The sequence below is a fragment of the Channa argus genome, chromosome 1 (genome assembly GCF_033026475.1).
Source record: "Channa argus isolate prfri chromosome 1, Channa argus male v1.0, whole genome shotgun sequence".
Lineage (NCBI taxonomy): Eukaryota > Metazoa > Chordata > Actinopteri > Anabantiformes > Channidae > Channa > Channa argus.
The window spans coordinates 28,015,608-28,043,253 of NC_090197.1; the positions used below are offsets into that span (position 1 = coordinate 28,015,608).

The window sequence follows — 27,646 nt, forward strand, 5'->3', positions numbered from 1 at the left end:
ACAAAAAAGAAAAGAAAATAGCTTTAGTGACTCTTAGGAATTCCAAAAGTTATTTTGCCAACAAGCAGTTCTGATTAAGGTCCGTGGTGTCTCTAACACACCCAAAAAGGTTTCGGACAGAGACATGTTTCCCACTATGTTACATCACCATTTTCTTTAATGAAGCTTTATGATGGTTTAGGAACTGAATGCACTCAAAAACAACAAATCACAGATTTAAGTTTTTACTGCATTTTAGAAAATGGGGCAAATGGAAATGGGCTTTGTACATATGAGCACACATGCAAACGATAGAATAGTTAAAGTGTTAAAACGATACAAATAAATACAAGTTTGAGAACTTCTTCAGTCGCATTAGAAATAATGAGATAATGTAAAGAAATATTTCAATACACTACACAATTGCACAGTGTTTAATACTATTACCACTAACACTACTAATACTGTGTCTATATAATGTTCCACTATTATAAAATTTCACTGTTGCTACTAAACATTTTTATGGATACATGGTTACATTTTATTAGATGTATTTGAAACGTTAGCTTGAAATATCTTCCCTGCAACAACTTGTACCTCAACAGCACAAAACCATTGCATCCTTTTCTCTACTGTTAGTTGTACTATTACAGACTGGATCGGTAGAAGACAGTATTTATTTGATTACATTTATTATTTTATTTTTCATTCAGAAATTTTTCATTCTCTGTCTACAGGGAGCTGACTGTGTTTTTATCATTCATTGTTGATCTGCTGATATCACTGTGGTCTGTTCTGCAACAACACACAGAGGCCAAAAGCTTGTTTACAGCCCCTTTCCTGAGAAAAACATACATGAACAAATCAGCCAGGGGACTGAGCTTGACTAAAAGAAAAGACACATTGATAAAGACAAAGTTATTTTGGAAGTTTCCTGCCAGGGCCAAAATGGCACTGGGCAAGAACAGCAATGTGTAAATAAGCAGCACCAGGATCAAAAGCCCCACAATTCGCTGTTTTTCTTCAGAGGGGACGCTGATGGCTGCAGACAGAGCTTTAATGGTTGCACCAAAGAAGAAGATGAGCAGGGGAAACGGAAGGAGGAGGAAGATGCCAAACAAAAAATGTTCATCATTCCAGAAAACGCCAAAGAAGGTGTAAGCAACAGGAATGGCCCAGACCACAACACAGACTACCACAGAGATCTTGATTGTTCTTTTGTGACGGTACCACAGTGGCCAGGCAATGGCCAAGTACCTGTAACACAACAGAGACACATAAATGATCTTCAAGAAGCATCAGAATTAACAAGTAATAAAATGAAGTAGATATACATATTAAAAACAGGCATAGTTACCTTTCCAGGGCGATGCAGACCATAAAGCAAACACTGGCCATCAGACCAATGTGGTATATATAAAAAACGATTTTGCAGGCGAGCAAACATTCTACCACGTTGGCGATCATGCAGCAGAGCTGCATGAGGTCAGAAATCAGAAGGTTGATGACGTAGATCGGAGCAACATGATCCTTTCGGAGCTGCAAAAACATTGGTAAAAGTGTACAAAGCAGATGTAGTACTTGGAGAAAGCAAAAACAGTTCTCTTCTTGAGTGAAAGCAATGAACACAGCACATTTAGGTTAAAGAAAGCCAAGGCAAGAAATGTATTTTCTCCTAGGCAACGGTTAACAAGAAACATCGAAAACAACAGAGAAACAGGGAAGTAACTTCGTTGATAGGATTAACTTAGGCACTGGTAAATATTGTTACTCTGCCATTTTACATGAACACAGATACTGGAATTCCCTGTCCGTCTTGTTAACAGAATGATCAACTAAAGCAGTAGGAAAGGTGTGGACAAATAAGCAGTGTACAGCAGGTAAATCAACCTACAGTACCAGCTTCTTCAGAGTTTAATCTGATAGGTCTTTGACTGTGAGAGCAGGCAGGAGCAACACCACAATGTGGACGGAGAAGCTGCAGAGTTCATGCACAGGTGCAAAGAGCAGAGACAAAGTCTGATGGTAAAGGTTGTTAAAGCCAAGTACATCTACTATCAAATATATCTGTATTAACTATATTTGGCACACAGTTTTTTTATTTTAATGTAAACAAATTAAAGCTAACACTTAATTGTTAACTTAAATGTGCTGACGCACTAAGATGGAAAAACAAACATCTAACAGTCCAAATACTTTTGGACATTAAGGCTCCGTCATGATGTACACACCAGAGAAAAAACAGCATAGATGGCCATCAGGGTCACAGGAAAGCCGACAGAAATGATAATGCACGTCAAAACATAAAAGAAGTCCACTGATGATCCATTTTCATAGTCATCAGTGCTGTTGTAGTCATATAAGTTATTGTAGTAATCATAGCTATCGTTCAAGGTGATGTTACTGTGTGAAGGGTCCATTCTTCAGAGTGAAACCTGAAAATAGAAAAAGAGTGAACCAATATTTTACCAGGACAGTGTTGGTTTAGCATGAAAATCCATTAGAAAGATAAAAAAATAGGATGGCAGAATTTACTGACCCCAGATTGATTCCAGCTAAGGACCTTTGTTAGCCGTTGTCCCCTTCAAAAAACATTATTGGCTAAAAGGCCTTAATTTAAAATTAGCCAAAAATGAAAAAAAAAAAACTACAGTAAAGTACAAGTGCTCTAAAATTGCTTAGTACGTTCTCCATCTGTATATGTAGTAATCTGTATTTCTTATATTTTAAGTAATATCTTTATTTAGCTCTATTCAGTCAAATAGGCAGATTTTTGTATACACTGATATTTTACTTACTAAAATTTGTAGACAAAATAAACTAACATTTACAGGTTTGACTGTAGTGTAGTAGCACAATCGCAAGTTATTCATATTCCTGTTTCTCATTTGGCAATACATTTAGAATTTTTTACTTATAAGATGATTCATATAATAGTATAGTATAAAAGTAATGCAAAACAAACCTTATCTTCAAAGGATGGAGGACCAGAGACTGCTTCATTTGCTAAAGTCTACTACTTTTCTTTACACAGTCTGCTGTAATGTGGAAACTACTTCCATGTATAGCATTTTTCTTAAGAAAGAGGAAAGTACATTTCAAATTTACTTCCACTGAAGCCTAAGTAATGGAGAGTTCAAATGAAATTCATAGCAAAAAAAGGCAACTGCAATCACCAGCCATTTATTTATGAAAGCCAGCGATAAAATATACCAGTTTCCCAGAGAAGGTCGGTTGCAAGTTTGTTTTGAAAAAGTGAACGGTTTTAAAAAGTTTTAGTGACTCCTCAGGAAATGAGAGAGCTTATTAAGTTAGGAGTTAGAAGAACAGTGTTTTAAAAAGGCAGAATAGCTTTTTAGAAATGAGTCACTCTGATCTTTGTGGAGTTTATACTATTAAAAATAACACTTTATGATTTATTCTTTCAACAAATCAGCTTTCAGCTTGTCTCTTCAAGAGTCACCACAGTAGAACATGTTACGTACATTGATTTGGCATGAGGTTTTACACTGGATGTCCTTCCTGCCGCATTCCACCCAATTTTTATCCGGGCTCAGGACCAGCACCAAAGTGGCCCGTAGGTGGCTGGGTGTGGCTACACCTGGTGGGATTCAAACCCGCTGCCTTCTGCATCCCAACCCAGTGCTCTACCACTGATCCATCAGGCCTCCCTATGTTTTAGCCCTTTATCTTTTGTCATAATTGTTGTCATAGGAAATTCATAAAAGAAGTTTGCATTCACTTTTATAAATATTTATAATTATTTATTAAATTTTATAATTATTCTAAACAGTAGGTGGCTCTTATTGTGAAGCCATGGGAAATGTAATCTGTTCTCACTAATATTTATGCTGCTTTTTATTTAGAAAAACTTTGGTACAGGACCTGACCTGTGAGGAGAAGAAATAGACACATTCGAGCTGTGGTCAAGCTGTGGTATAACTACTCATGGTCTGTTGTGCAAGCAGGTTGGAACGGTTGGAGAAAAGTGTCAGGTGGGTTGTGTGATAAAGGAGTATCAGCGAGAATGAAAGGAAAGGTGTTCAAGATAGTGGTGAGACCAGAGATGTTGTTCGACTTAGAGACAGTGACACTGTAAAAAAATGACAGGAGGCAGAGCTGGAGCTAGTAGCGTTTAAGATGTTGAAGTTCTCTTTGGGAGTGATGAGGATGGACAGGGTCAGGAATGAGGACATCAGAGGGACAGCTCATGTTAGATATTTTGGAGATAAAGGCCAGATTGAGGTGGTTTGGACATGTTCAGAGGAGAGACTGTGAATATATCAACCAAATAATCAACTTTATAAAAATCCTGTAGTTCTAAAGACAAACCCAAAATAAATCCAGTTATTAAACATTTATTGTCAATAAAATGTCTTTTGCTGTTTTTACAGCTGAAAGTGACTTAGATTTTACCCCACAGAAGCAGATCTCAGCTACATGGTGTTTTGTAGACTACACCAGAGTGGGTGTGGGAAGGACACTAAAACCAGTAAAATCCCCCTTTTAAAAATGTCTCCAGTAAAACTGTGGGCAGGCAGTGCAGAAAAACCCAAAATACTCAGCTGTGTGGGGTGTTAATGGCCGCCCTGGCCTTCCACCACTGCTGTGTGTGGCATAGCTAGATTGACTAGATGAATGCTCTAATCTTATTAATTTAGACCCTGAAATTTATATCTTCTAAGCAGTAAAAATATACGTACAGTTTAAATAATTTTCCAGCAACCATAACATTTGTCACTATATGAGGGAAGCTGCCCTTAACCAGTGTGACTGAAGTATCTGCAGTTTCAGGCATTAAATTAAATGTATAATTTACGGTTCCATCAGTTACATGTCTCCTGCTTCACTACCTGCTCTCCAGGATTTTTACTCTGTTCTGTAAGTGAAGGTGCATAATTTTTAATCTCATTCTGTTGTAACAACTATTTGAGCTTCTACTGTGTGTTTGTGTTTGTATCATTTTACAGTGGAGTCATACAGTCAGCACAAACAGAAGATGGTTAACAGTGACTGGGTGAAGTTGAGTAATCCAAATGTCACAACATCAGTCAGCATGACTAATGTTTCTATCTTATTCATCTGGAGAACTTTGGCTGCAAACAGAATCAGGCAATATTACCCAAGTATTTTTCATTTTACTCACACTGTGTTCTGCATTTAGTCAGCATTACAGTGACACTTTAGTTGCAAAGAAAACTAAAAAGAGTCTAAAACTACTCGTCTTAAGTTATGTTATTGGGAATTTAAAAACTTCAGGTGAAGTCCATATAAATAAGGGAAAATAATTACAATAAATAATGTTTAACCTAATTGCAAATGCAAATGTTTGGAGACTGGACTGGAACAAGACCTGAGCTGCCGTTAAAAATATCGGAGTTTCTGTCTCTATATTAACAGGAATGGCTTCGAACACATTTTGCAATGGCCGATTTAGTGAGGACAATCACTGTAGATCAAATATTGATGCTAATGTTGTCTCGAAAGTCTGTCTGTGAGGACAAGAACTTCGTGGAGTCATCCGGTGGAGAGGACAGGAAGAGCTGTGTGTCATCAGCATAGCAGTGATAGTAGAAGCCATGTAAGGGGATAATAAATGATAGATTGTAATATAGTAGTTTTAGAGTTGGACCCAATAATGTGCTTGGCACAGCTTTTCAGTTTTAAAAAAGTTTATTATAGAGTGTTATTGTTGGCAAGGCAGGATGATGATGTGGTTAGACCTCCGAGTCGCTACCAGTGATTAGTAAAGCGGTAACAAAGTGATAGGACCAGGAAACAGGAAGTGGCTGCAAAATAAAAGTCCTAAGGGAGGAAGTGAAATTATGGATCCTGACATCTACTTCAGGTGGAGAGCACCCGGTTGAAAGCCAGACCTTTTGGCCGGGGGCATACTGTGGGGCCGGAGAGCGCCACTTGTTGGCCCACTTCTTGTAACCAGACACTAACTTGAGAAGTGTCTGGCGTGCTCTTCGCCAGGCAAGGTGACAACGTCGTACTGCAGCAGCGGCTGATGGAACCATGGCATCAGAGTCTTAGATAGAGATCAAAGGTGGTTGGTAGCCATAGACCACTTGGTAAATGGTCTGCACTTATATAGCGCTTTTCTACCTATTGGCACTCAAAGCACTTTACACTGCTTCTTATTCACCCATTCACACTAACAATCACACACACATTCATACACCGATGGGGGAGCTGCTATGCAGCTAGCCAACACTCACCGGGAGCAACTAAGTTGGGGTTCAGTGTCTTGCTCAAGGACACTTCGACATGTGACTGGAGGAGCCGGGGATTGAACCAACAACTGTGAGATTGGTGGACAACCGCTCTACCTTCCTGCGCCACAGTCGCCCTTGGAAGGGAGTTGTGAGCATACTCCATCCAGACCACATTTCTTGACCATGTGGAGGGATCCCGTGCCCACACTAAGCACCAGTCTCCAGTTCCTGGTTGAGTCCCCCGGATTGACCGTTTGACTGTGGGTGAAAACTGGAGGACAGGCTGACTGAGATCCCCAGCAGCAGCACAAAATTGGCTGTGAACTGGGGCCTTCGGTCAGAAACAATGTTATGGGACAGGCCATGAAGGCGGAAGACATGGGTGTGTCAGCAGTTCCCTTAGAGGTGGGCAGCTTGGGAAGGGGTATGAAGTGAGCCATTTTTGAGAAGCGGTCAACAACTGTGAGAATGGTCATCATGCCGTATGAGAGGGGAAGTCAAGTGACAAAGTCCATGGATATGTGGGAAAATCGTGTCTTTGTGATAGGTAAAGGGCGGAGGAGAGCTCTGGGGGAATGTCTGGGAGTCTTGGCCTGGGCACACTCAGGATAAGCGGCCACATACTCCTTAACATCATTGGGCATGGAGTACCACCAAAAGCTTTGCCGGATGACAAAAAGGGTTCTAGCGACACCAGGGTGACAGGTTAATTTAGAGGCGTGGCACCAGTGAATTACCTTGGAATGTAGGTCCTCGGGAACATAGAGGAGATGAGGAGGACAGGCAGAGGGTGCTGGTGCTTGGGTGAGGGCCTGAATGACCTCTTCTTCGAGGTAAACCTTGGCTGCGGTGAGATTAACGGAAGAGGGTAAATTGTAGTCAGGGTCCTGGGGCTGGTCATCCGGGTCGTGCATGCGGGATAAGCCATCTGCCTTTCAGTTCTTTGAGCCTTGTCAGTAGGAGAGGGTGAAGGCGAATCTACCAAAAAATGCCCACCTGGCCTGACGAAGGTTCAACCATTTGGCAGAGCGGAGGTATCCTAGATTTTGTGGTGTGTAAGAACCAGAAAATACTGTTTGGCTCCCTTCAACCAGTGTCGCCACTCCTCAAGGGCTAGCTTAACGGCCAAGAGCTCTCTTTTGCGAACTTCATAATTCTTCTCTGCTATTGAGAGGTGGCGATAGAATAAAGCACATGGATGAACTTTATTGTCTTCCTTGGAATGTTGTGAGAGAATAGCACCGACTCCTGTGTTGGAGGCGTCAACCTCCACAATGAATGGGAGGTCAGGGTTGGGAAAGGTGAATATGGGGGCTGTGGTAAAACGTGACTTGAGTTTATTAAAGGCAGAAGAGGCTTGAGTGGACCATGTGAACTTGACCTTAGACGAGTTGAGCTGATGAAGAGGTGCTGCTATTGAGCTGTAGCCTTAATGAAGCGATGGTAAAAGTTGGAAAATCCTAAAAATATTTGGAGCTGTCGTCGGGAGTCAGGTGTTGACCAATCCTTTACTGCCTGCACCTTAACAGGATCCACGTGATGTTGCCTGGTGAGATGATTTACTGGAGGAATGTGACAGTGGGAGTGGAACTCAAATTTTTCTGCTTTGACACATAATTGATTTTGGAGGAGACGTTGGAGGACTGCTCTTCCTTCCTGCACCACAGTTGCCCCATGATAGAACCCAGGGATGTAGTATAGACGGATGTGACCAGAGTAGCAGGGGATCGAACCAACAACTGTGGGATTGGTGGACGACCGCTCTTCCATCCTGCACCACAGTCACCCCAAGAACTGAACTCAGCAATACACCGGTAGAGGGGCTATGAGAGTTAGATATGTTAAACATGGCCCTGCCACGACACCTTGAATGTTCGTCTCGATAAGTAAGACCGAAGCCAGGCTAGAGCTGATCCAGAGATGCCCTAGTCAGAGAACGTGGGCAAGAGGATCTGATGGTTTACAGTGTCAAAGGCTGCACATAGGTCCAGTAGGATTAAGACAGAAGACTGATCCACTGCTTTTGCAGCTCAAAGCGATTTCACGAACATCAGGATTCTGTTTCTATGGAGTGACCCCACTTGAAGCCAGATTGGTTGAAATGGAGGAGGTTGTTCTTGGAAAGAAAGTCTGACAGTTTATTGAAGATTGTTCATTCTATGGTCTTGGCCAGAAATGGAAGAATAGAAACAGGTAGGTAATTTTCCACAAGGGAGGGATCAAGAGAAGGCTACTTAAGCAGTAGGGTAATCTGGGCCTGCTTGCATGAGGTTGGAAAAGTGCCTGTTGTGAGAGATACGTTGATGATTTGTGTAATAGGTGGCATTACTGCAGTTACAACTGCTTAAAGGAGAGTGGAAAGGATCAGATCCAGAGAGCAGGTGGTCAGATGGTTAGGGAGGAGGAGGGTGATACATTGTCCTCAGTCAGAGTTGACAATAAGGAGAGCGATGCAGTGTTGGAAGAAGTTAGCAGGATGTCATCATCTGGAGGAGACAACTATTAGCTGATGGCAGATCCTCATTATTAAAGAAGCCGGCAAAGTCGTCGGCAGTGAGAGAGGTGGATGGAGGAGGTGGAGGTAGGTAGGAAAAGGACTTGGACGTTGGACTCGTGCGGTAAGCGGTATTGTGTCACTTTCTATTCCTGCAAACTCCTGGGTTTCCACCGAAGGACTGTCTCCACACCATGTAAAATAATCCAGCTATTCAGGCCCCGGTTCAAACCTCTGTCTCTTGCTAAACAGGACAGTGTGTCTGAAGTACTTCTGTGTGCATTTTGAGAGAGGAGACAGGGACTTTGGGACAGAGTTCTCATTAAGAGAATATTGCTTATTTACAACATTTACAATTTGTTAAAACTTGTAGTGCTCCAGGAAGGTCATGCAACAGAACCTAGGACTTTTCCCTCTTCCAACTCTTCCTCCTCTGCTCTGTCTACAAAATTTTAAGATCTGATCCAATAATAACACACATATGTGACCTAAACAGTTACAATCAGATATCATATCTAACTTGGATACCAAAGATTCAGGACACGACAATTACATAAATGTACATAAAGTGTGTGTTTATTGGCAGTGTACAGAATAGTATATTTAGTTCTTTTAAATTCAACTATATTTATAGCGCTAAAACACAATAAAATCTTCTGAATGCATTTTACATAATAAGGTCAAGAGTTTACAGATTGTTAGGGAAAACCCAACAAATGCCCTTTAATTAAAAAAAAACTCGCTGTAGGTATCACAATATATGACCATATGAACTTCCTATCAGTGTTGATGCAGATCCACATTACAACAAACCATTAACCACTGTCCTGTACAGTTTGCAGCTCCATGTCTCCATCTAGTGATCAAACATGAAGTCTTCCATGGAGCCTCCTTTTAATAAGTTAAATTATTGATGGGTTATTGATGACCTTAATCCACAAATATGAATCTGAGTCATTAACAAATTAGGCAAATATGGATTTGAGTCATTAACAAATTAGGCAATCTAATAGTATCATAAACTGCTATTTGCAAATGTTTGTGTATTTATATTCGTTGTTATGCTTGTAATTTGTAGTATGAATTACAATCATACACTAACTGAATAAAATAGGTAAATACAACAGGCATTTGGATAAATTATATGTACAGCAGTCACAGGGAGAAAGTCCCTTAGACCATATTCTTTTATGTTTTTTGTTTTTTCCCCCACTGTATTTAGAGGAGACTCTTATGTCAGTATCTCTACTGAAAACACAAGTTTGATCTTCTTAACAATAATCAGGTCACATTATCAAATGCAGATAAAAGAATGCAAATTAAAAAATGAATTTGAATTAAGAATATGAGCATCAGTGAAAACAACAGTGGGGAAGAGACTTTGTTCCAGGGTGATAATGATGATGAGAGATGTAGTTTTTTCTGTTTGAAAACTCACAATTGCTTTTACAATTTAAGGTTGTTTAAGGTTGTAATGTTTTTTTTTAAGAAAATCACGTCATATGTGTTATATGCAGAAAATTCAAAATTAAAATCAATGAAATCCTTCTAAAATGTCAAGGTGGCTAAATAAAATATTATATTCTTCATTTCCTCAAACCCAACATTCTTCTTTTCCTTTCAGTTGTTACCTTTCAGGAGTTGCTACAGCGAATCATGTGCCTCCATCTAACTCTGTCCTCTGCATCCTCTTCTCTCACACCAACTAACTTCATGTCCTCTCTCACTGCATCCATAAATCTCCACTTTGGTCTTCCTCTAGACCTCCTGCCTTGCAGCTCCAACCTCAGCATCCTTCTACCGATATATTAAAAGTCTCTCTTCTGAACATGTCCAAACCACCTGAATCTGTCCTCTGACTTTATCTCCAACACATCTAACATGAGCTGTCCCTCTGATGTCCTCATTTCTGATTCTGTCCATCCTCGTCACTCCTAAAGAGAACCTGAACATGTTAAGCTCTCCTACCTCCAGCTCTGCCTCCTGTCTTTTCTTCAGTTCTACTGTCTCTAAGCCGAACAACATCGCTGGTCTCACCATCGTCTTTAACCCCTTTTTTTCATTCTCGCTGATACTCTTTTATCACACAACACACCTGACACTTTTCTCCATTCGTTCCAACCTGCTTGCACTCGCCTCTTCACCTCTTTTTTCACACTCTCCGTTGCTCTGAACCGTTGACCCTAAGTACTAAAAGTCCTGCACCTTCTTCACCTCTGCTCCCTGTAACCGTTCCACTTGGGTCCCTCTCAATCACACACATGTATTCTGTCTCAATACGGCTAAGCGTCATTCCTCTGTTTTCCAGAGCAGACCTCCACCTCTCTAGATTTTCCTCCACCTGCTCCCTGCTATCACTACAAATCACGATGTCATCTGAAAACATCATAATCCATGGAGATTCCAGTTTAACCTCATCTGTCATTCTGTCCATCACCAGAGCAAACAAGATCTCCTTGATGCAGACCCACCTCCACCTTGAACTCCTCTGTCACGCCTACAGCAGACCTCACCACAGTCTTACAGCTGTCATACATGTGCTGCACCACTCTAACATACTTCTCTGCCACTCCAGGCTTCCTCATACAATACACAGTTCCTCTCTCGGCACCCTGTCATACGCTTTCTCTAAATCTACAAAGACACAATGCAACTCCCCATGACCTTTGTTAGGGTTTGTTAATTGTTTCCAACATTAAATGTAATGTTTGCCTGGGTTTGTAATGTAATGTGTGTTTGTGATGTGTCTATGTACTGAGGATGTCATTAGTGACACCATATAGCTTTGATAGTTTGCCTTTGATAGTTGACTTTGTAGTTTACCTTTAAAGTCTGTTGACCAGTGGTCAAGGAAACAATGCAACGCTATATTATCATTATGTGATGAATTGCATTTTTCATTGGCCTATACTTATAAGGAGTTGTTTTTCAATAAATAGTGTGAACAAGGAAGAGCCCGGTGGAGTTGGCTGAGTTCGGGTGAAGTGTTAAGTCACTAAGACCCCGAAGACAAAAGTCGGCTCGTTTTGTTATTTCACTGTTATTGAACTGTATTTCCAGGTGTAATCTGTGCTGTTGAGGTTGTTAGAACCCAACAACCTTCACTGTACTTCTCCATCAGCATCCTCAAAGCTGCATCTGTTTTATTTTTTCTAAGCATTAAACCATATTCCTGCTCACAAATGCTCACCTGTCCTTAGCTTAGCTTTCACTACTCTTTCCCACAGCCTCATTGTTTGGCTCATCAGCTATATTCCTGTGTAGTTGCCACAGCTCTGCACATCTCCCTTGTTCTTAAAAATGGGCACCAGTACACTTCTCCCCTAGTCCTCAGGCATCCTCTCCCCTTTCCAAGATCTTGTTAAACAAACTAGTCAGAAATTCTACTGCGACCTCTCCTAGACACTTCCATACCTCCACAGGTTTGTCATCAGGACCAACTGCCTTTCCACTCTTTATCCTCTTCAACGTCCTCCTCACTTCACTTTTACTAATCTTTGTTACTTCTTGCTCCACACCAGTCACCTTTTCTACTCTTTGTTCCCTTTCATTTTCCTCATTCATCAACTCTTCAAAGTTGTTCCATCTTCCCATCACACTCCTGGCACCTGTCAATACATATCCATCCTTATCTTTAATCACCCTAACCTGCTGCACATCCTTCCCATCTCTATCTCTTTGTCTGGCCGACCTGTACAAATGCACCTCTCTGTCTCAGCTCCTCCCTGAAAACTCTACAACACTCTTCCTTTTTTATCTTCCACCACTTTGTCCTCTACTTTGCCTTTGTCCTTCCTCACCACCAGAGTCATTCTACATACAACCATCCTGTGTTTCCTGGCTATACTTTCCTCTACCAATACTTTACAGTCATTGATCTTTAAGATAAAAACCTTAGCATAAGATGTAGTCCACCTCAGTGCTTCTACCTCTGGTCTTATATGTCACTGTATGTTACTGCCTCTTCTGGAAGAAAGTGTTCACTACAGCCATTTCCATCCTCTTTGCAAAGTCTACCACCATCTGTCCTTCTGCGTTCCTGTCCTGAAGACCAAACCTCCCCATCACATTCTCATCACCTCTGTTCCCTTCACCTACATGTCCAGTGGAATCTGCACCAATCACCACTCTCTCACCTCTGGGGAGGCTCTGAATCACTTCATCTAACTCACTCCAGAATTTCTCCTTCCCTTCTAACTCACATCCTACCTACGGGGCATAACCACTAACAACACTGAACGATCACGCCTTCAATTTCCAGCTTCAGACTCATCGCTTAATACTCTTTTCACCTCTAGCACGTTCCTCAAAAACTCCTCTTCCTCAACTCTGACATTTTTTATTTATTTGTCCATTCAGCTTATCCCGTGATTTCAGGGTCGCCACAGCGGATCATTGTCCCAATGAGGATTTGGCATAGTTTTTTTATGCCGGATACCCTTCCTGACACAACCATCCCCAATTTTTACCGGTCTTGGACCAGCACTGCACAGCTGGGAAGGGGGATGGGCTGTTGCGGGTTAAGTGTCTTGCCCAGAGACACTTCGACATATAGCCGGGACCGGCCATTAAACCACTAACCCAGTGGTCTGTGAAATTAATACATTTTTAGTTTACAGCAATATACTGTATGATATATGTATGTTCAGCAGTTCTGCGTATTGTTGACGAACTTCTGTCACTCACAAAATAGGATGGGTCGGGTCACATTTCTAGTACTTGTTTCTCACCTTTTCATTCTCTGTCTTAATGGAACTTACTGTGTTTCCATCATTCATTGCTGATCTGCTGATCAAGTCACGTTGAGATTGTTGTTTTAGCAACATATCAACCATCTCTAATCTTCTCTGGAGCAGGTCTGCTCAGGTTGAGTTGGGATAAACAAGATAACATGTTAGATTTAAAAATTGTTGGAACAAGACATTCATATATATCTTATATCGATCTATCTATAGAGACAGAGAGAGGGGCAACGATATAGACCTAAAGAACCCATTCCTCTACTAATCAAATGATTTAAAATAAAAAAACATATGTAACTGTAATCCTAGGATGTATAATTTTAATTTAATTTAGATGTGCTCAAGCACTAAAATTGAAAAACAAATGTATAACAGTAACAGGTCATCAGGGTCAAAGGAAGGCTGACAGAAATGATAATGCACGTCAAGACGTATATGATGTCGGTTCGACATTACTATCAACATGGCTGGTTTTGTTGCTGTAACCAAAACTGTTGCCCTGTTGGGTGTTGATGTATAAATGTTCCATTCTTCAGAGGGAAACCTGAAAAGAGAGAAGGTTTGTAACATCTGTAGCTTTTTACACAAATACAGTACAACTACAGTACAGTATTTATCATGAAGTAAACCAGTATTTTAGCCTGACAGTGATAGAATTAGTAAAAAATAAAAAGAAACTGTACACTAGAACATTTTTTGCCGCTCTCAGCACTTACACACAGTACTAGGTGTACAACCAGACACATGTACCAGTAGTGGTATATGTTTCTGGTTAAGACACATACAATGTAACTGCAGTGTCAGCAGTTTCTTTTCAGCCAAGGAACCTTACTGCATGTTGTCATCTGTACTTCAAGAAACCTTATGAGATTAAGTTCTGTATATTAGCAAACCTTGAGGCTCTGATTATCCTTTTTATCACAGTTATATCACACCTGCAAGCTGTCAGCATACTCAAAATAACAAGTTAGATAGTTTGATGTTTTTGACCCTGTTTATTTATACATACTTACTCATGAGGAATCAAACTGATTCTGATCTGATGCAGATCTTTGTCCCTCTAAGATATGTATTTTTATCTTTTTGCAGTCTAAAACAGGAGCCCCACAGGAAACAGTTTCGTCACCTTTTATTTATTTTTTTTACACTTTAAACAGCAGATTGCAGATGTGTAGGTGTCATGTCATCTCCAAAAATTTTCAGATAATTCTTGGTAGGGTTAAAATGAAATAGTAATGGCCAGGCGCACACACAGTAGGTGAGATAAATAAATTTGGCAGTTGGTGCGATGACAACTACCTTAAACTAAAAAGGAGGTTTTTACTGACTTTTGTAAAAAGATAGACAGAGCAGAATGAAATTCTCTTGTCTATTTTTGAGGTCAAATCGACATGAAAGTGCATTTTAAATCTTGCATCAGTTCGAGGATCATCTTCTGTTAAATATTTTAACAATTTGAGAAGCATGTGGGAAATTTAGGATGGTTAGATGCTCTACTGAACAAAACTGCTGTCAAACATCTGAAAGAAAGGACCTTTTTTTAAACTACCTTCCCCTCTGTGTCTGAAAACATTTTCTATTCTTATTTAATGAATGATCATATTGTCTCACAGACATTTTTCACTTTTAAATTGTAATTTTTAAGAATTACATTAAATCCTTCAATAACTTGCATTTTATTTTTGAAAAATTATGAATTATTATTATTTTTTTGCTACTATCTTAGTTATACATTTTGTCACAGAGCCACACACCCCTGTCTGTGTCTGTTCGGATTGAGCTGGTGAATGTGGATAAAATGAAACTAAACTGTTTAACAGCTTTTCACCGTTTGCATAAATATTTGCATTCCTGATTCTTGTGTTATCACGAGTTCTCGTGTTACATTTGCAGTTATTATTTGTCCATATGGTAAAATAAGTAAGCAACATAAATCCTACCTTTGAGAGTCTACTGGTTTTGCCTCTGCAAACACACAGTCTGAGGTAATTTGGCGAGTAATCAGGGGAGGGAAGTGAATTAGACAAACTTGTGGAGGAAGTGGGTTTGCAAATGTGTTCCACTGTCTGACAAGTAGTTCTGACTTTAATCAGAGGCTTTACACTGTGATACACTTTGACAATTAGGGTGAATAATTACCAAAGGGCTGCTTATGTTTATGGTACCTTGCCTTTTGAAACGAGCAGACAAATCAATACGTGATTTTCTACACGTAATTTTCTTGGTCTTGTGGTCTTAAAATATACCCATAGGTGTAAATTAGTGAAAGTAAAGTTAGCTACCTAAAGGCTGGGAACAACATCAGAACCTGAAAGCAATGGACATGTGACTTATTTAAAAGCCAAAGATAGGGATAGAGTAATTTTGAAGGTCGACCTTGGAGTCCTAAACAGTTACACTCCATTTCTCCACTTAATGCTTTAGCCTGTCTGGAGAGAGTCTGACATAAGGTAAGGAAGGAACAGAGGGAAGTGGCTTTTGTGTCATGACTGGCATTTACACTATTAGTTATGCGATTGCATGTTTTCAATGTCTACTGGTATTTTAATGACAGTGGATGCCAGTAGAACAGGTTATATAGATAGTGGAGCAGGTGAATTCACTTGAGCTGATGACAAGGAACAGAGGTGGCCAAGAAAGGGAAGGCAAGATAGTCAGCTGTCTACAAAACAGGAAGTGGTCATTTTTTTCAATTGACCTTTTTTTTCAGTTGAGCGCTGTAAAAATTTAAAAACAAAAATTTACTTATATAAAGTACATAGATTATGTTGCTTATATGGAACTGGGGTCACAGGATTCACGATATTTTGGAGAAATTTTTATCATCTGGTTTGATCAAAGACATTTAAACTCTAGGATAAAAAATTATTTGGAGAAGTGAGAGTGATGTGTTAATGTTATTTAATCAGACACAAGATCAGACACAAGAGATGTGTTTCACTATCATATTTAAAATAAATTAAACCATCAAACATTGAGCGTTTACTTAATGACCCCCCAGCAAATACAGAAGCATGATGCTGAGCTCAGTTACTCAAAAAAAAAAACATCTAATTTTCTACTGTGATTGAACTATAAACACTGAGAAACATCCAACTTGGGCGACTGTGGTGCAGGAGGTAGAGCAATTGTCCACCAAACACGCAAACCAATTGGTTTGATCCCCGGCTCCTCTGGTCACATGTCAAAGTGTCCTTGAGTAAGACACTGAACCCCAAGTTAGTTCCTCCTGGTGAGTGTTGGCCAGCTGCATAGCAGCTCCCCCATCGGTGTGTGAATGTGTGTGTGATTGTGTGTGTGAATAAGAAGCAGTGTAAAGCGCTTTGAGTGCCAATAGGTAGAAAATTGCTATATAACTGCAGAACATTGACTATTAACCAACTCTGTTGATTTGCTGATGTCATTACTTTCCATTCTACAACAACACACAGAGGCCAAAACCTTGTCTACAGCTCCTTTCCTAAGCAAAACATACAGAAAAGAGTCTGCAATGGGGCTGCACAGAACCATAATGAATCTCAGGTAATTAAAGGAATAGTTTTCTGTAGTGTTTTCAGCCAGGAACCAAATGATGCTGGGCATGAACAGCAGTGTGTAAATAATCAGCACCAGACCCAACGTGGCCACAATTCGTCGTTTTTCATCAGGGGGGACACGGATGGCTGCAGACAGAGCTTTAAGGGTCCCACCCAGTGAGAAAATGAGCAGTGGATATGGAAGAAGGAGGAAGACAGCAAACATGGTTGGTGCAACATAGATATCACAGAAATGGATAAGGAGGAGAAGGACAAGAGGAAGGGCCCAGACCACAACACAGACCATCAAAGAGATCTTGATTGTTCGTCTGAAGCGGTACCACAGTGGCCAGCTGATGACCAAATACCTGTAATACAAGAGAGACACATGGAGGAGCATCAGAGTTACTGGGAATAAAGACAGATTCAGCTACTCGCACACTGGATAGATGCATAACTACCTTTCCAGGGAGATGCACACCATGAAGCCAACACTAGCCAGCAGACCAAAGAAGTATAAATAGGAGAAGGTATCCGAGATTATATCTGCAGTGTCTGTCATCAGAACACTCATGGAGCAGAGCTGAATAAGGTCAGTGAGGAGAAGGTTGATGACGTAGATTGGAGCAGCTTTGTCTTTTCGCACCTGCAGAAAAATGTTAGTAAAAATGTAAAAACGCTCAGCAGCCAGCTATTTAACCACTTCCTCGACTCTGCTTTGCCCAGTTGCAGTTACAACCATTTATGCATTTTTTAAAAATCACATTTTCATATAGAAAATCAGCTCTGACGCTGGTTGATCTAGATATGACCCATTCTGTCCTGAAGACATTTGGTGCATTTATCAATCAGACTCATCAGCATGTCGTGTTTTGAAATGCAAGGTGCACCTCTCACCTCTGCCTATGCAAATTTAGGAAAAGCATGAGATAAGTTTACATTATGTTTGCAATGCAATTTGTGGGAAATTCAGCCTCTGAAAGACCAGGCAAACTTAATACAGGTGTTTAAGAGCCATTTTTTGTGGTGTAGAAATGAAACAAGTTTAGAAAAATGGCTGATTGGTGAAGCATCAACAATAATGCAGACGTTGTGGGAATTGGGCCACTGCTCTTTTGTGTCGAAAGAATGTGGCAGGGTCGAGGGTCATCAGGATTATCTTAATGAATAATCTGGCTCTGGATAAGAACATGGATGCAGGGCTCAAAATTAACTTTTTTTTTGTCAGTTTCTCACAACAGCCAAATCCTTCTATTAGACGTAACAGACATGGTCCCAAATTAAGTACATTTGACATTACAAATAGTCCAATATCTTGTTTCAGTACTTTCCATAATAAGTTACATAAAAGTTGAACATTAAAATGCTGCCAGCTATTCTCTGTCTGAATGAGAAAATGTTCATGCTTCCTTTTATCACTAATTGATCCATCAATGCATCAAAGGCATTGGATTACACAGTAAACATTGTTTGACTTCTTTTAAAATTCTTGTTCATATTATAAGAAAATTTTTAGAGGACTTCACAATTATATTTTAATCTTTAGTCTATTTGGCTCTGTTGTAGGGTACAGCGGTTAAATGCTGACATTGTGGTTTGCCTGCCTAATGACAAATATCGCACTTTCAACTTTAACCTGTTTCTTTTCCTTTGTCTGCAGAGCAGGAAGGTGAGGAATCAAGAGCATAACAAACGGTTAAACCAGCTAAAGTATAATCTGATATTAGGGTTGATTAATTGACTGCAACTGCATGTTATAAATCAGTGTTTTTCAGCGAGGACTGGCTGCATAACACAATCTCCTGTGTGCACTACAGTTCAACAGCAGCACAAACCTCCACAACGGAATCAATTCCTCTTAGTGTGAACACAAACTGAACATTAGGAGAGTTAACTGCAGGAGTGTTGGATTAGACTGACTTAGTTTGAGCCCAATAAACTTACAACCGAGTGGGAATTTAGTCATCACATCATAACAGCAAAGTCACCACATAGTTTCCATGATGTCTTCTTAAGCAAATGGAAACTGGGTGAAGTTGGGTGGAGAAGAATTAACATGAAATCAGTCTCTATCACAGATCCTTGTCCTCAGTGTCCATGAGAACCTGTGGCACTTTAGGTAGAACAGTTAGTGCATTAAGTGCAGCACATCCAGCTTTTTATAACTTTTGGTGAATGTAAGCTAATGTGTTCGTAGCAGTTAGTGATTAAGCAACAAGCTTGTTGTGGAGAACACATAACGGTGGATGGGGAACTTCTGGCTCAGCTGAAATTATCGTTTCTGCACGTTTCCGATCGTTAAATGAGTGTTGTGATAATTTCCATAATTTCCGTCATTTCATATCTCGTTAATTTGTGAAATTAAGATTTTAGGCCAGTACTCGAACCAGTACTGATCAAGTTAAATTAACGCTCACTCATAATTAGAGAGAAGAAGCTGCTCAAGATTTATCTTTTCTTATTCACTAATCTCAGTGGTGTCTTGATGAGCTGATATCGCGTGATATCCTGACACAAATATTTCTTCAGTTAACCTTTAAAAACCAAATGTGCTCATAGGTAAGATAATTTTCTTTACTGTCCCGAAATTTCAAATATTAAATTTGAAATGAAACAATATGTTCAACCTAGAAGTATGAGCTTGACTTTTAGAAGCTTCACATCAATGTAGAAATGACTGTGTAGGAAGAATAGCCAGTTTTTACACATACTAAAACTTAACCATGTAACACAGTCTAAATACCAATAGTTTGAAGTCTAAACATAATGATAATATACACACCAGAGAAAATACAGCATAGATGGCCACTAGAACTGAAAGAAATCCAGCTGCAATGATAACGTATGTCACCACATATAGAATGAAGCCTGTTGATGACCATCCATCTTCATAGTCAGTGGTGTTGCCGTAAGCGTAACTAATGTTCTGTGAGGTGCTGTTCAAGTCGTTATCTCCCATTCTCTACAGTGACTCCTATAACAGAGATAAAGGTTTTAAATATATCTCACATATTTCAATGAGGTGCATCTTCACCTGCACTAAATATAAATGTAGGTGAAAACAAATAACAACTGTAGGCTGTCACATTTACTATCTGTAACAATCATCTATCAGTCATCATTTCCTTGTGATTCTTACAATGAAAAAACAGATACAATGAATCAACTTTTGTTTATCTATAATATTCTGCACAGGTACAGTCTGAAACTGTACATACACACGCCTTTAAATAATCACTGAACATAAAGTGATCAACAAATTTTACCTTTGAAAGTTGCAAACTGCACGCGTTCATACACTGGCTTTATTATTTTCTCATCTTCATCCAAACAGTGTAATTATGATAAATGACAACCTGCAGCAGGCTCCAGATGATCTTCACTTGCTGTTCTTAGGGAACGAAACAAAACATGATCAGACGTGAATATGTAAAACCACTCTGTCAGCAATGATGACACACTGTGCATTGTACTGAAGGAATAGTTTGGGATATTCAACCTGGTCTTAATAGAAACTTGAGTCTTTATGCATATGTATCAGGATGTCGGTCGGTTAAAACTTTTCCTCCTGCCCACAGTGTCTATGTATGTTTCAAATGAGAACACAACCACAGAACCACATCAATTTTTGTCACACAGTTTATTTCACAAGTTTATTTCTCATGAGCTCAACTTGGATGTAAGAAAAGGAAAAAAGTCTTTGGCCTGGGAAAAACTGTACGCCCACAGTCCTGATCTGTCAACTTATTAATGTTTATATAATCATTTGCATTCCTGTTTCCACAATGCAACTCAAACCTTACATCTTAAACCTTAAAAACGGCAGCTTGACTGCGTTTGATTTACCTGACCATCAAGCTTGTAAATGATATTACATTTGCTGGTTTTCTGTCACAAAGAAGCCATTTCAAGTAGATTTTATGAACGTATTTTACTCGTTGTGATTCATCATGGTTTCTAGTCCATTGTTTTCATAGTTTAATTCAAAGATAGGCCCCACAAATAGAATCATAAATGAGCAGATGATTTTAAAAGACAGCCACTTCTGCTGTGAAAGGATTTCAGATTTAATATCAAGATGAAGGTTTATTGGACATTTATTACACATTTATATGTCAGCAACTGTTACACGAAGTGAGGTGCTGTAGTGACTCAGTCCCAGCTTCGAGAGAAACGAGTATTTCAATTTTAATGCTCACAGTTTTTTATCATTGAAATAGGGCTGCCAAGAGGCAGCCAAAAAGGCGGCCTGGTGGCTGAGCGGTAGAGCATTGGGTTGGGATGCAGAAGGCCGTGGGTTGAAACAACTAGGTTGACCAAAGTGCTGTACAGGTTAAAAACATAACATAAGAAGTATACAACAGCATAAAACGTGTGCAATAAACAGATAACAATAAATAAAAAATAAATAAGAGACAGAATAAAATAACAGATAACAGAGAAAATAATAAAATAATGTTTAGTCAGACTGTGTCCAAAGCCAAAGAAAACAATTGGGTTTTAAGAAGGGATTTAAAAACAGGCAAGAATGAGGCCTATCTGATGTCCAAGGGCAACTCGTTTTATAGTTTTGGATCAACCACTGTAAAAGCTTGGTCTCTTCAGCTTACGTTTAGTTTTTGGTACAAAAAGTAGCAGCCGGTCAACTCATCTAAGCAACCGTGGTGGAACGTATAGATATAGAAGCTCCAAGAGGTACAGTGGGGCAGCCCCCTTCAAACATTTAAAAACAAATATAACAAGTTTAAGATGGATCCTTAATTCCACAGGCAGCCAGTGAAGTGAAGATAAAATGGGAGAAATGTGCTCATATTTTCGCGTGCCAGTTAAAAGACGTGCTGCAGCCTTTTGGACAAGCTGCAGTCGAGAGACTGACGACTGACTTCCCTCAAGATAAAGTGCATTGCAGTAATCCAGCCAGGTGGTAACAAAGACGTGGATTACGGTTTCAAAGTGCTGCTTTGTCAGAATGGGCTTGACTCTGGCCAGCTGCCTCAGGTGAAAGAAACAAGACTTGACAACAGACCAGATCTAGCTTTCCAGCTTCAGGTCAGGTCCATTTTAAAGGTTAATAATTTCCGATTTGGTATATTCAGCCAAATGTCCCAAGTCTACAGGGGCAGTACAACTAAATGAGTTAGTTCCCAACGCAATAACCTCAGTCTTTGAGTCGTTAAAATGTAAAAAGTAAATAGCCATCCAGGCCTTAATGTCCTCTAAAAATTCCAGTATTGAAGTTAAAGAGAAGCCATTCTTCTTATTGAGCAGAACATAGATCTGACATTCATCAGCATAGCAGTGAAACGGAATGTCATGTCTTCTAAGGATGGAGCCCAGGGACAGCAAATTCAAAGAAAAGAGGATAGGGGCTGTCCACAGGACAGAGGAGCAGAAGTCCCCCAATTGTACACAAAAAGATGTATCTGTTAAGTAGGACCTGAACCAATTTAGAGCTAAGCCCTTTATACCGACCTAGTGTTCTAAGCAGGACAAATGCAGCAGTTAAATCAAGTAATAAAAGGACAACATAGTCACCAGAAACAGAGGCTAGAAAAACATCATCAAGCACATGCAAAAGAACAGACTCAGTAATGTGTTTCGTTCTAAAACTCGATTGGAAGCCTCAAGTAAGTTGTGCTCATTTAAAAGTGCTATTATCACACTATAAAGAATTTTCTCCAAAATCTTTAATAAAAAAGGCAATCTGCAGATAGAACTAAAATTAACAAGAACATGTGGATCTAGCCCAGGTTTCTTGATAAGAGGCTGAACTATGGCATTTTAAAATTTTTGGGGACCACCCCAGAGGTTAGACTTCAATTTATAATGGTGAGAACAGGTGGCCCTAAAGTATGAAAAACCTCTTTAAAACATTAGGAAAGAATCAGCATCACAAGGTTGATACAAGGTTACTGGCTCAAACTGATGAAAGACAGCAGAGCATAAAGCAGCTCTCTTATCAAGATAAGATAAAACTTTACAAAATCATCTAACAGAACAAAACCCCAAAACTAATAAATGTGCATTATTAAATATCAGACCTCTCTTCTACATTTACCTGTTGGTAAATGACTTAATAAGTGATCATCTATTTGATTTATTCTGTCTTAATGAAACTTGGTTGCAGTAGGAAGAATATGTCAGACTAAATTAGTCAACGCCCCCAAGTCATATTTATTATCAATGTTCTAGAAGCACAGGCTGAGGTGGAGTAGCAGCAATCTTCCACTCTAGCTTACCAATAAACCCTAGACCTAAACATAGTTATAAATCATTTGAAAGCCTTACTCTTAGTCTATCACAACCAAACTGGAAAAGTCAAACACCACTTCTATTTGTTATCATGTACCATCCTCCAGTCCCCTATTCAGAGTTTTTGATTGAATTTTCAGATTTTTATACGATTTTGTGCTTAGTACAAATAGGTAAATGTTCATCTAAAAATGCTGTGAACACATTTAAAGGACACCTTCACTTGTTTTGAACTCTTCTTTTGGTTCTAGTTTAGGTACCATTAATGGGTGCTATGAAACCTTCTATTGACTTCTCTATATCGAAATATCTCTACATCTATCTGAAAAATCCCTCCAGATGACATTACTTGGAGGAATCTTCTATTCAGATTATATCATGTTGTTGCTCAAAATATGAAGTTTGTAATCATGGTCAACCGTCTTCTTCAAAGCTCCCCCAGATGACATCATCTGAAATACTAATAATGAAAAATTTCTCTAAGGGATGTCATCAAGAAGCAGAGAAATATTTTAATATAGTGAAGTCAGAGGTAAGTTTAAAAGCATTAATCTACAATTTCCCCCTAAACTAAAGCCCTAGAGAGCAAGTTGAAAATTGGTGAAGTCATCCTTTAAAGAAATGATTCTTTCACCATTTACTATGCCAAGTCTCAATACAATGGTGAGTAGCCATCTTAACTTTACTCCTGTACAGCCTCACTACACACAATACTCAATACTGTTTCCCCTCTGAAAAAGAAGGCAGTAAACCAGAAGAGACGATCTCCATTGTATAGTTCACAAACTCAAAATTAAAGACAGGCAACACGAAAGCTAAAAAGGAAGTGGTGTTCCAATAATTTTAGGAGATTTACATTTAGCATGGAAAAACATGAAGACACGAACAACCCCTGGTTCAAAAGCCATAGTTCTGTTGAGCCTAGTTTTCCCTTAACTCTGAGCATCAATGACTTCACAACTTTATTTATGAATAAAATTGTAGCTATTAGAGAAAGAATTCACCAGATCCTTCCCCAAATATTACAGATAGATCTTCATATACAACAGTGCTAGAATCATCAATAAGGCCCCAATCCCTCTCAGACTGCTTTTTACCCATAGATCTCGCTTAGCTAACTTCAATTATTACCTCATCTAAACTAACAACCTGTCTGCTAGACCCTATTCCAACTAAACTGCTCAAGAAAGCTTTACCCTTATTAGATATGTTTGGATTAGACATCAATCTATCTTTAGAAACAGGTTATGTACCACAGGCTTATAAGGTAGCTGTAATAAAACCACTACTTAAAAAACCCTGTCTTTAGTTCTAAAATCTTTAAAAAAGTAGTTGCATTTACAGATCATCGTAGTTCAGAAACAGCACTTGTAAGAATCCCCAACGATCTTCTCATGGCATCAGATAATGTGCTCGTCTCTATACTTGTTCTGTTAGTGCTGCATTTGATACCATTGATCACAACATTTTATTACAAAGACTGGAACATGAAATTGGGATTAAAGGAACTGCACTAGGTTGGTTTAAATCTTTTTTGGCTATTATCTCAAGTTATTTTTCCATATTGGTCCTCTTGTATTTAGAGAAGAGAAACTAACAGACTGTCTTTCAAAGTTCTAAACTGTTCACTTGTGAAACCTTATAGATTTATGTGAATTCACATTTTCCTTTGTTTCATTACAATATGAGTCTTTAGGAAATACATAAACCATAAAATTTAGATCAGTAAAGTAGCATTAATCTTACCAGTGAAAGCCAGAAGACTAAATATGTTTCCTCTATCAGAGTTGAAGTCAGATGACTTTTTACATCTGCAAAGATACAGCTTGTGGTAAATTTGTTTTTGTATCTCTTCATCTCTCTATCTATGTAAGTGGAGTAAAATGTTTAGATATTTGCTCTTAGATTTTGTGGAGCAAAGGGTAAAGTAGCCATAATTAAATCAGCTTAAGAAAGTACATATATGTGAAAAAGTACTAAACTTTTCACCACTGGTACCTTCATTAGTCTGGGTTGGATTCAGTAAACCAAAGGTACAAATCCCGACTTTGTTTATAGAAATAAATATGTTAAAATAAAAATGTTTTTAAAAAAGCAGTTTGATACAGATTTAGTCTTAGTATAATCAGAAAGACTTAATTTTACTTACTTAGTTAATACATCTTGTAAAAGGCTTTCAAGATATATTGTGCAAAAAGTGGGAAAACACATGTTGACAGAGGTGAAGGTTTTGTTTGTGGTGTTTTAATAGTGTTATCGTAATGATTTATTAAACTACATTTATTATATTCATAATTTAGTAATTCAACTTTCTAATCTAATTGCAGAGTATAAAATTACACACTACAGAGTGCAAGTGAAGTTTGCATCAACATGAGAGAGTCAGTTCTTAGTTACACTCTACCACAATCTGCAAAAAAAAACCTGAGAAATTATATCATTGTAAAAGTAGAGCAGCTGAATTGGGTTGGTCATAATGTTTAACCTGATCAATGTATATAATAACATTTGTTTTATACGAGCACAGGTACAAATACACAAAGGCAGGATCAGGCCTGATCATTGCTTTGTATTGAATTAAGCTGTCAACAAAATAACGGGACGAGAACAACAGATACATATTTACTAAGTCGTCAAAGTAACTAAATTACTGAACAATTAATCAGAAGCTTTTTCCTTCTATGTTTTATTGTTTTATTTTTTCCTGGAGTCTAAAAGAGTCGAGAGTCGACAAGCCATAATTCCACCTTCAGAGCGTAGGAGGATGGATTGTTCCTCTTCGACATCACTCCTGAAATTACAAGAACAATCTAGGTCAGCTAAACTTGAGAACTCATTTAATTAGGTGTCAACGATAAACACAGACACACACATAGACACACAGACGTGCACACACACACACACAAGTCCAACCTTTTTTCCAAAGAAGGTCTCAAACTGGGCTATTGGACCGGGAACTTCAAAGCAAAAGAAAATAACAGGCTGCTATTGTTGGGAAATCTATGTTAATCCTCTTTGTAATAAATTATTGATCCTTTTGTTGAAACTACATTGACTGTATGTCAGTTGCCCTTGTTTCAAAACCTAGTGACCCAAACACTTAAATATCTTGTAGAGGTTTATTGGTGAGGTGTTACACAAGTTACAAAACCAACTATTGTCCCCCATGAATTAAATAAACGCTGTCTAATTATTAAATTGAGCCCATAAAGAGGAAGAATGCATTTAAAAGATTCAGCATTATAAAAAGACTAAAACCTAAATTGTCTGAGCTGTCATCAATGTGAATATTAAAATCACCTTTTAAGATTAAATCTGAACCACTTAAGAACAGAAGACCAGAAATCATTAAACATGTTTTAAAAATTAGCTATTTTAGCCAGGTGGGCGACTGGCTGTGATTCAGTTCTGTTCACACCACAGCAGCATCTTTTCTGCTCTACCTGAACTTCTCATTGCACAGCTCAGTAATGGAGGGAACATTTCAAGTTTGTCTCAGTGATAAATAAAAAGTCTCTGTATTTGATTTGGTTTGTTTCCAATGAACCGTGCATCCTTATTGTTAACATGTTCATTATGCACTTCTGTAGATCATGCAAAAGTAAAACAGCTGTGCAAAATTAAAGTTAAACAGTAATGATTGATACTGTTTAATTATTATTGATGATCCAGCCGTAGCCTTTAGTAAAGAACCAGCTTTTATTGTTTGTGACCACATATATGTTTACACATACATTTTGCAATGCAGTTTGACCTCTGCATTTAACCCTGCACCCTGGAAGGAGCAGTGGTCAGGTGCAGGTAGCTTATCTTGCACAAGAGCATATCTGGTACATGAGCTGGGATCTGAATTAAGGGACTTTTGTATCTCAGCCTGATGCTCATTGATCTTTCTTTTGTGCTGACAAGACAAAGCAGACAAATGAGACTATTTGCATGTGTTGCTCTCTAGTGACCGTTTGAAGTGAGCAGTCAGTGAGCTGATGTTAGAAGGTATTTTACATCACATGTTAAATGTGTTCATTTCACCAAGGAATTTAATTAACCATAACATATTTTGTCTTGTTAACAGTCTGAATAAGGATTCTGCAGAAATCTAATGTATTCAGGCCATAAGTTTAGGTCATGTACAGATTTATAACAACACATAATTATTAATTGATTATTTGTTATATTAAGAGTCAAAATCTGCAAATATATATTTTAGTAGCGTAAATGCTCAGTTTTCTCTGAATTGTTCTGAATTAAAAGTACATAAAAAATAAAAAATACTCAAGTCCACTAGTGACTATATACTTTTAAAAAAACATTTAAAAATACAATAGAATAAAAAAAAAAAAAAAAAACAGTACACTAAAAGTAGCTACTACAAAAAGTAAACTAATAAAAGTATTACTACTTAATTTTAAGTCCTGGGTTGTGCACAATAATACCATGTGCTTA

The 27,646-nt window shown here is 38.7% G+C and overlaps 2 protein-coding genes across 2 annotated transcripts; both read right to left on the reverse strand.

Moving 5' to 3' along the window:
* Nucleotides 1–249: 249 nt before the first annotated feature.
* LOC137102464 (G-protein coupled receptor 4-like) lies at nucleotides 250–2,410 on the reverse strand. The gene is made up of 3 exons (XM_067482023.1): nucleotides 2,211–2,410; nucleotides 1,337–1,518; nucleotides 250–1,236 (listed from the first exon to the last, which is right to left on the reverse strand). Exons 1-3 carry the CDS (start codon nucleotides 2,397–2,399, stop codon nucleotides 711–713), a joined length of 897 nt encoding a protein of 298 aa, XP_067338124.1. The 5' UTR covers nucleotides 2,400–2,410; the 3' UTR covers nucleotides 250–710.
* Nucleotides 2,411–16,391: 13,981 nt separating this feature from the next.
* LOC137102472 (G-protein coupled receptor 4-like) lies at nucleotides 16,392–25,011 on the reverse strand. Its single transcript, XM_067482035.1, has 5 exons — nucleotides 24,950–25,011; nucleotides 20,218–20,337; nucleotides 19,734–19,925; nucleotides 17,413–17,597; nucleotides 16,392–17,319 (listed from the first exon to the last, which is right to left on the reverse strand). Exons 3-5 carry the CDS (start codon nucleotides 19,908–19,910, stop codon nucleotides 16,785–16,787), a joined length of 897 nt encoding a protein of 298 aa, XP_067338136.1. The 5' UTR covers nucleotides 19,911–19,925; nucleotides 20,218–20,337; nucleotides 24,950–25,011; the 3' UTR covers nucleotides 16,392–16,784.
* Nucleotides 25,012–27,646: the final 2,635 nt, after the last annotated feature.

Bases quoted from the DNA above. Each gene is read 5' to 3' on its own strand.
- LOC137102472 (XM_067482035.1), bottom strand. From the start codon at position 19,910: ATGGGAGATAACGACTTGAACAGCACCTCACAGAACATTAGTTACGCT. The intron at 17,598-19,733 runs GTGTGTATATTA...ATTTTTCTGCAG, and splicing joins TCTATGCTGTATTTTCTCTG to GTGCGAAAAGACAAAGCTGC. The intron at 17,320-17,412 runs GTAGTTATGCAT...CTTGTATTACAG, and splicing joins GTGTGCATCTCCCTGGAAAG to GTATTTGGTCATCAGCTGGC.
- LOC137102464 (XM_067482023.1), bottom strand. From the start codon at position 2,399: ATGGACCCTTCACACAGTAACATCACCTTGAACGATAGCTATGATTAC. The intron at 1,519-2,210 runs GTGTGTACATCA...ATGTTTTTGCAG, and splicing joins TCTATGCTGTTTTTTCTCTG to CTCCGAAAGGATCATGTTGC. The intron at 1,237-1,336 runs GTAACTATGCCT...GTTGTGTTACAG, and splicing joins GTCTGCATCGCCCTGGAAAG to GTACTTGGCCATTGCCTGGC.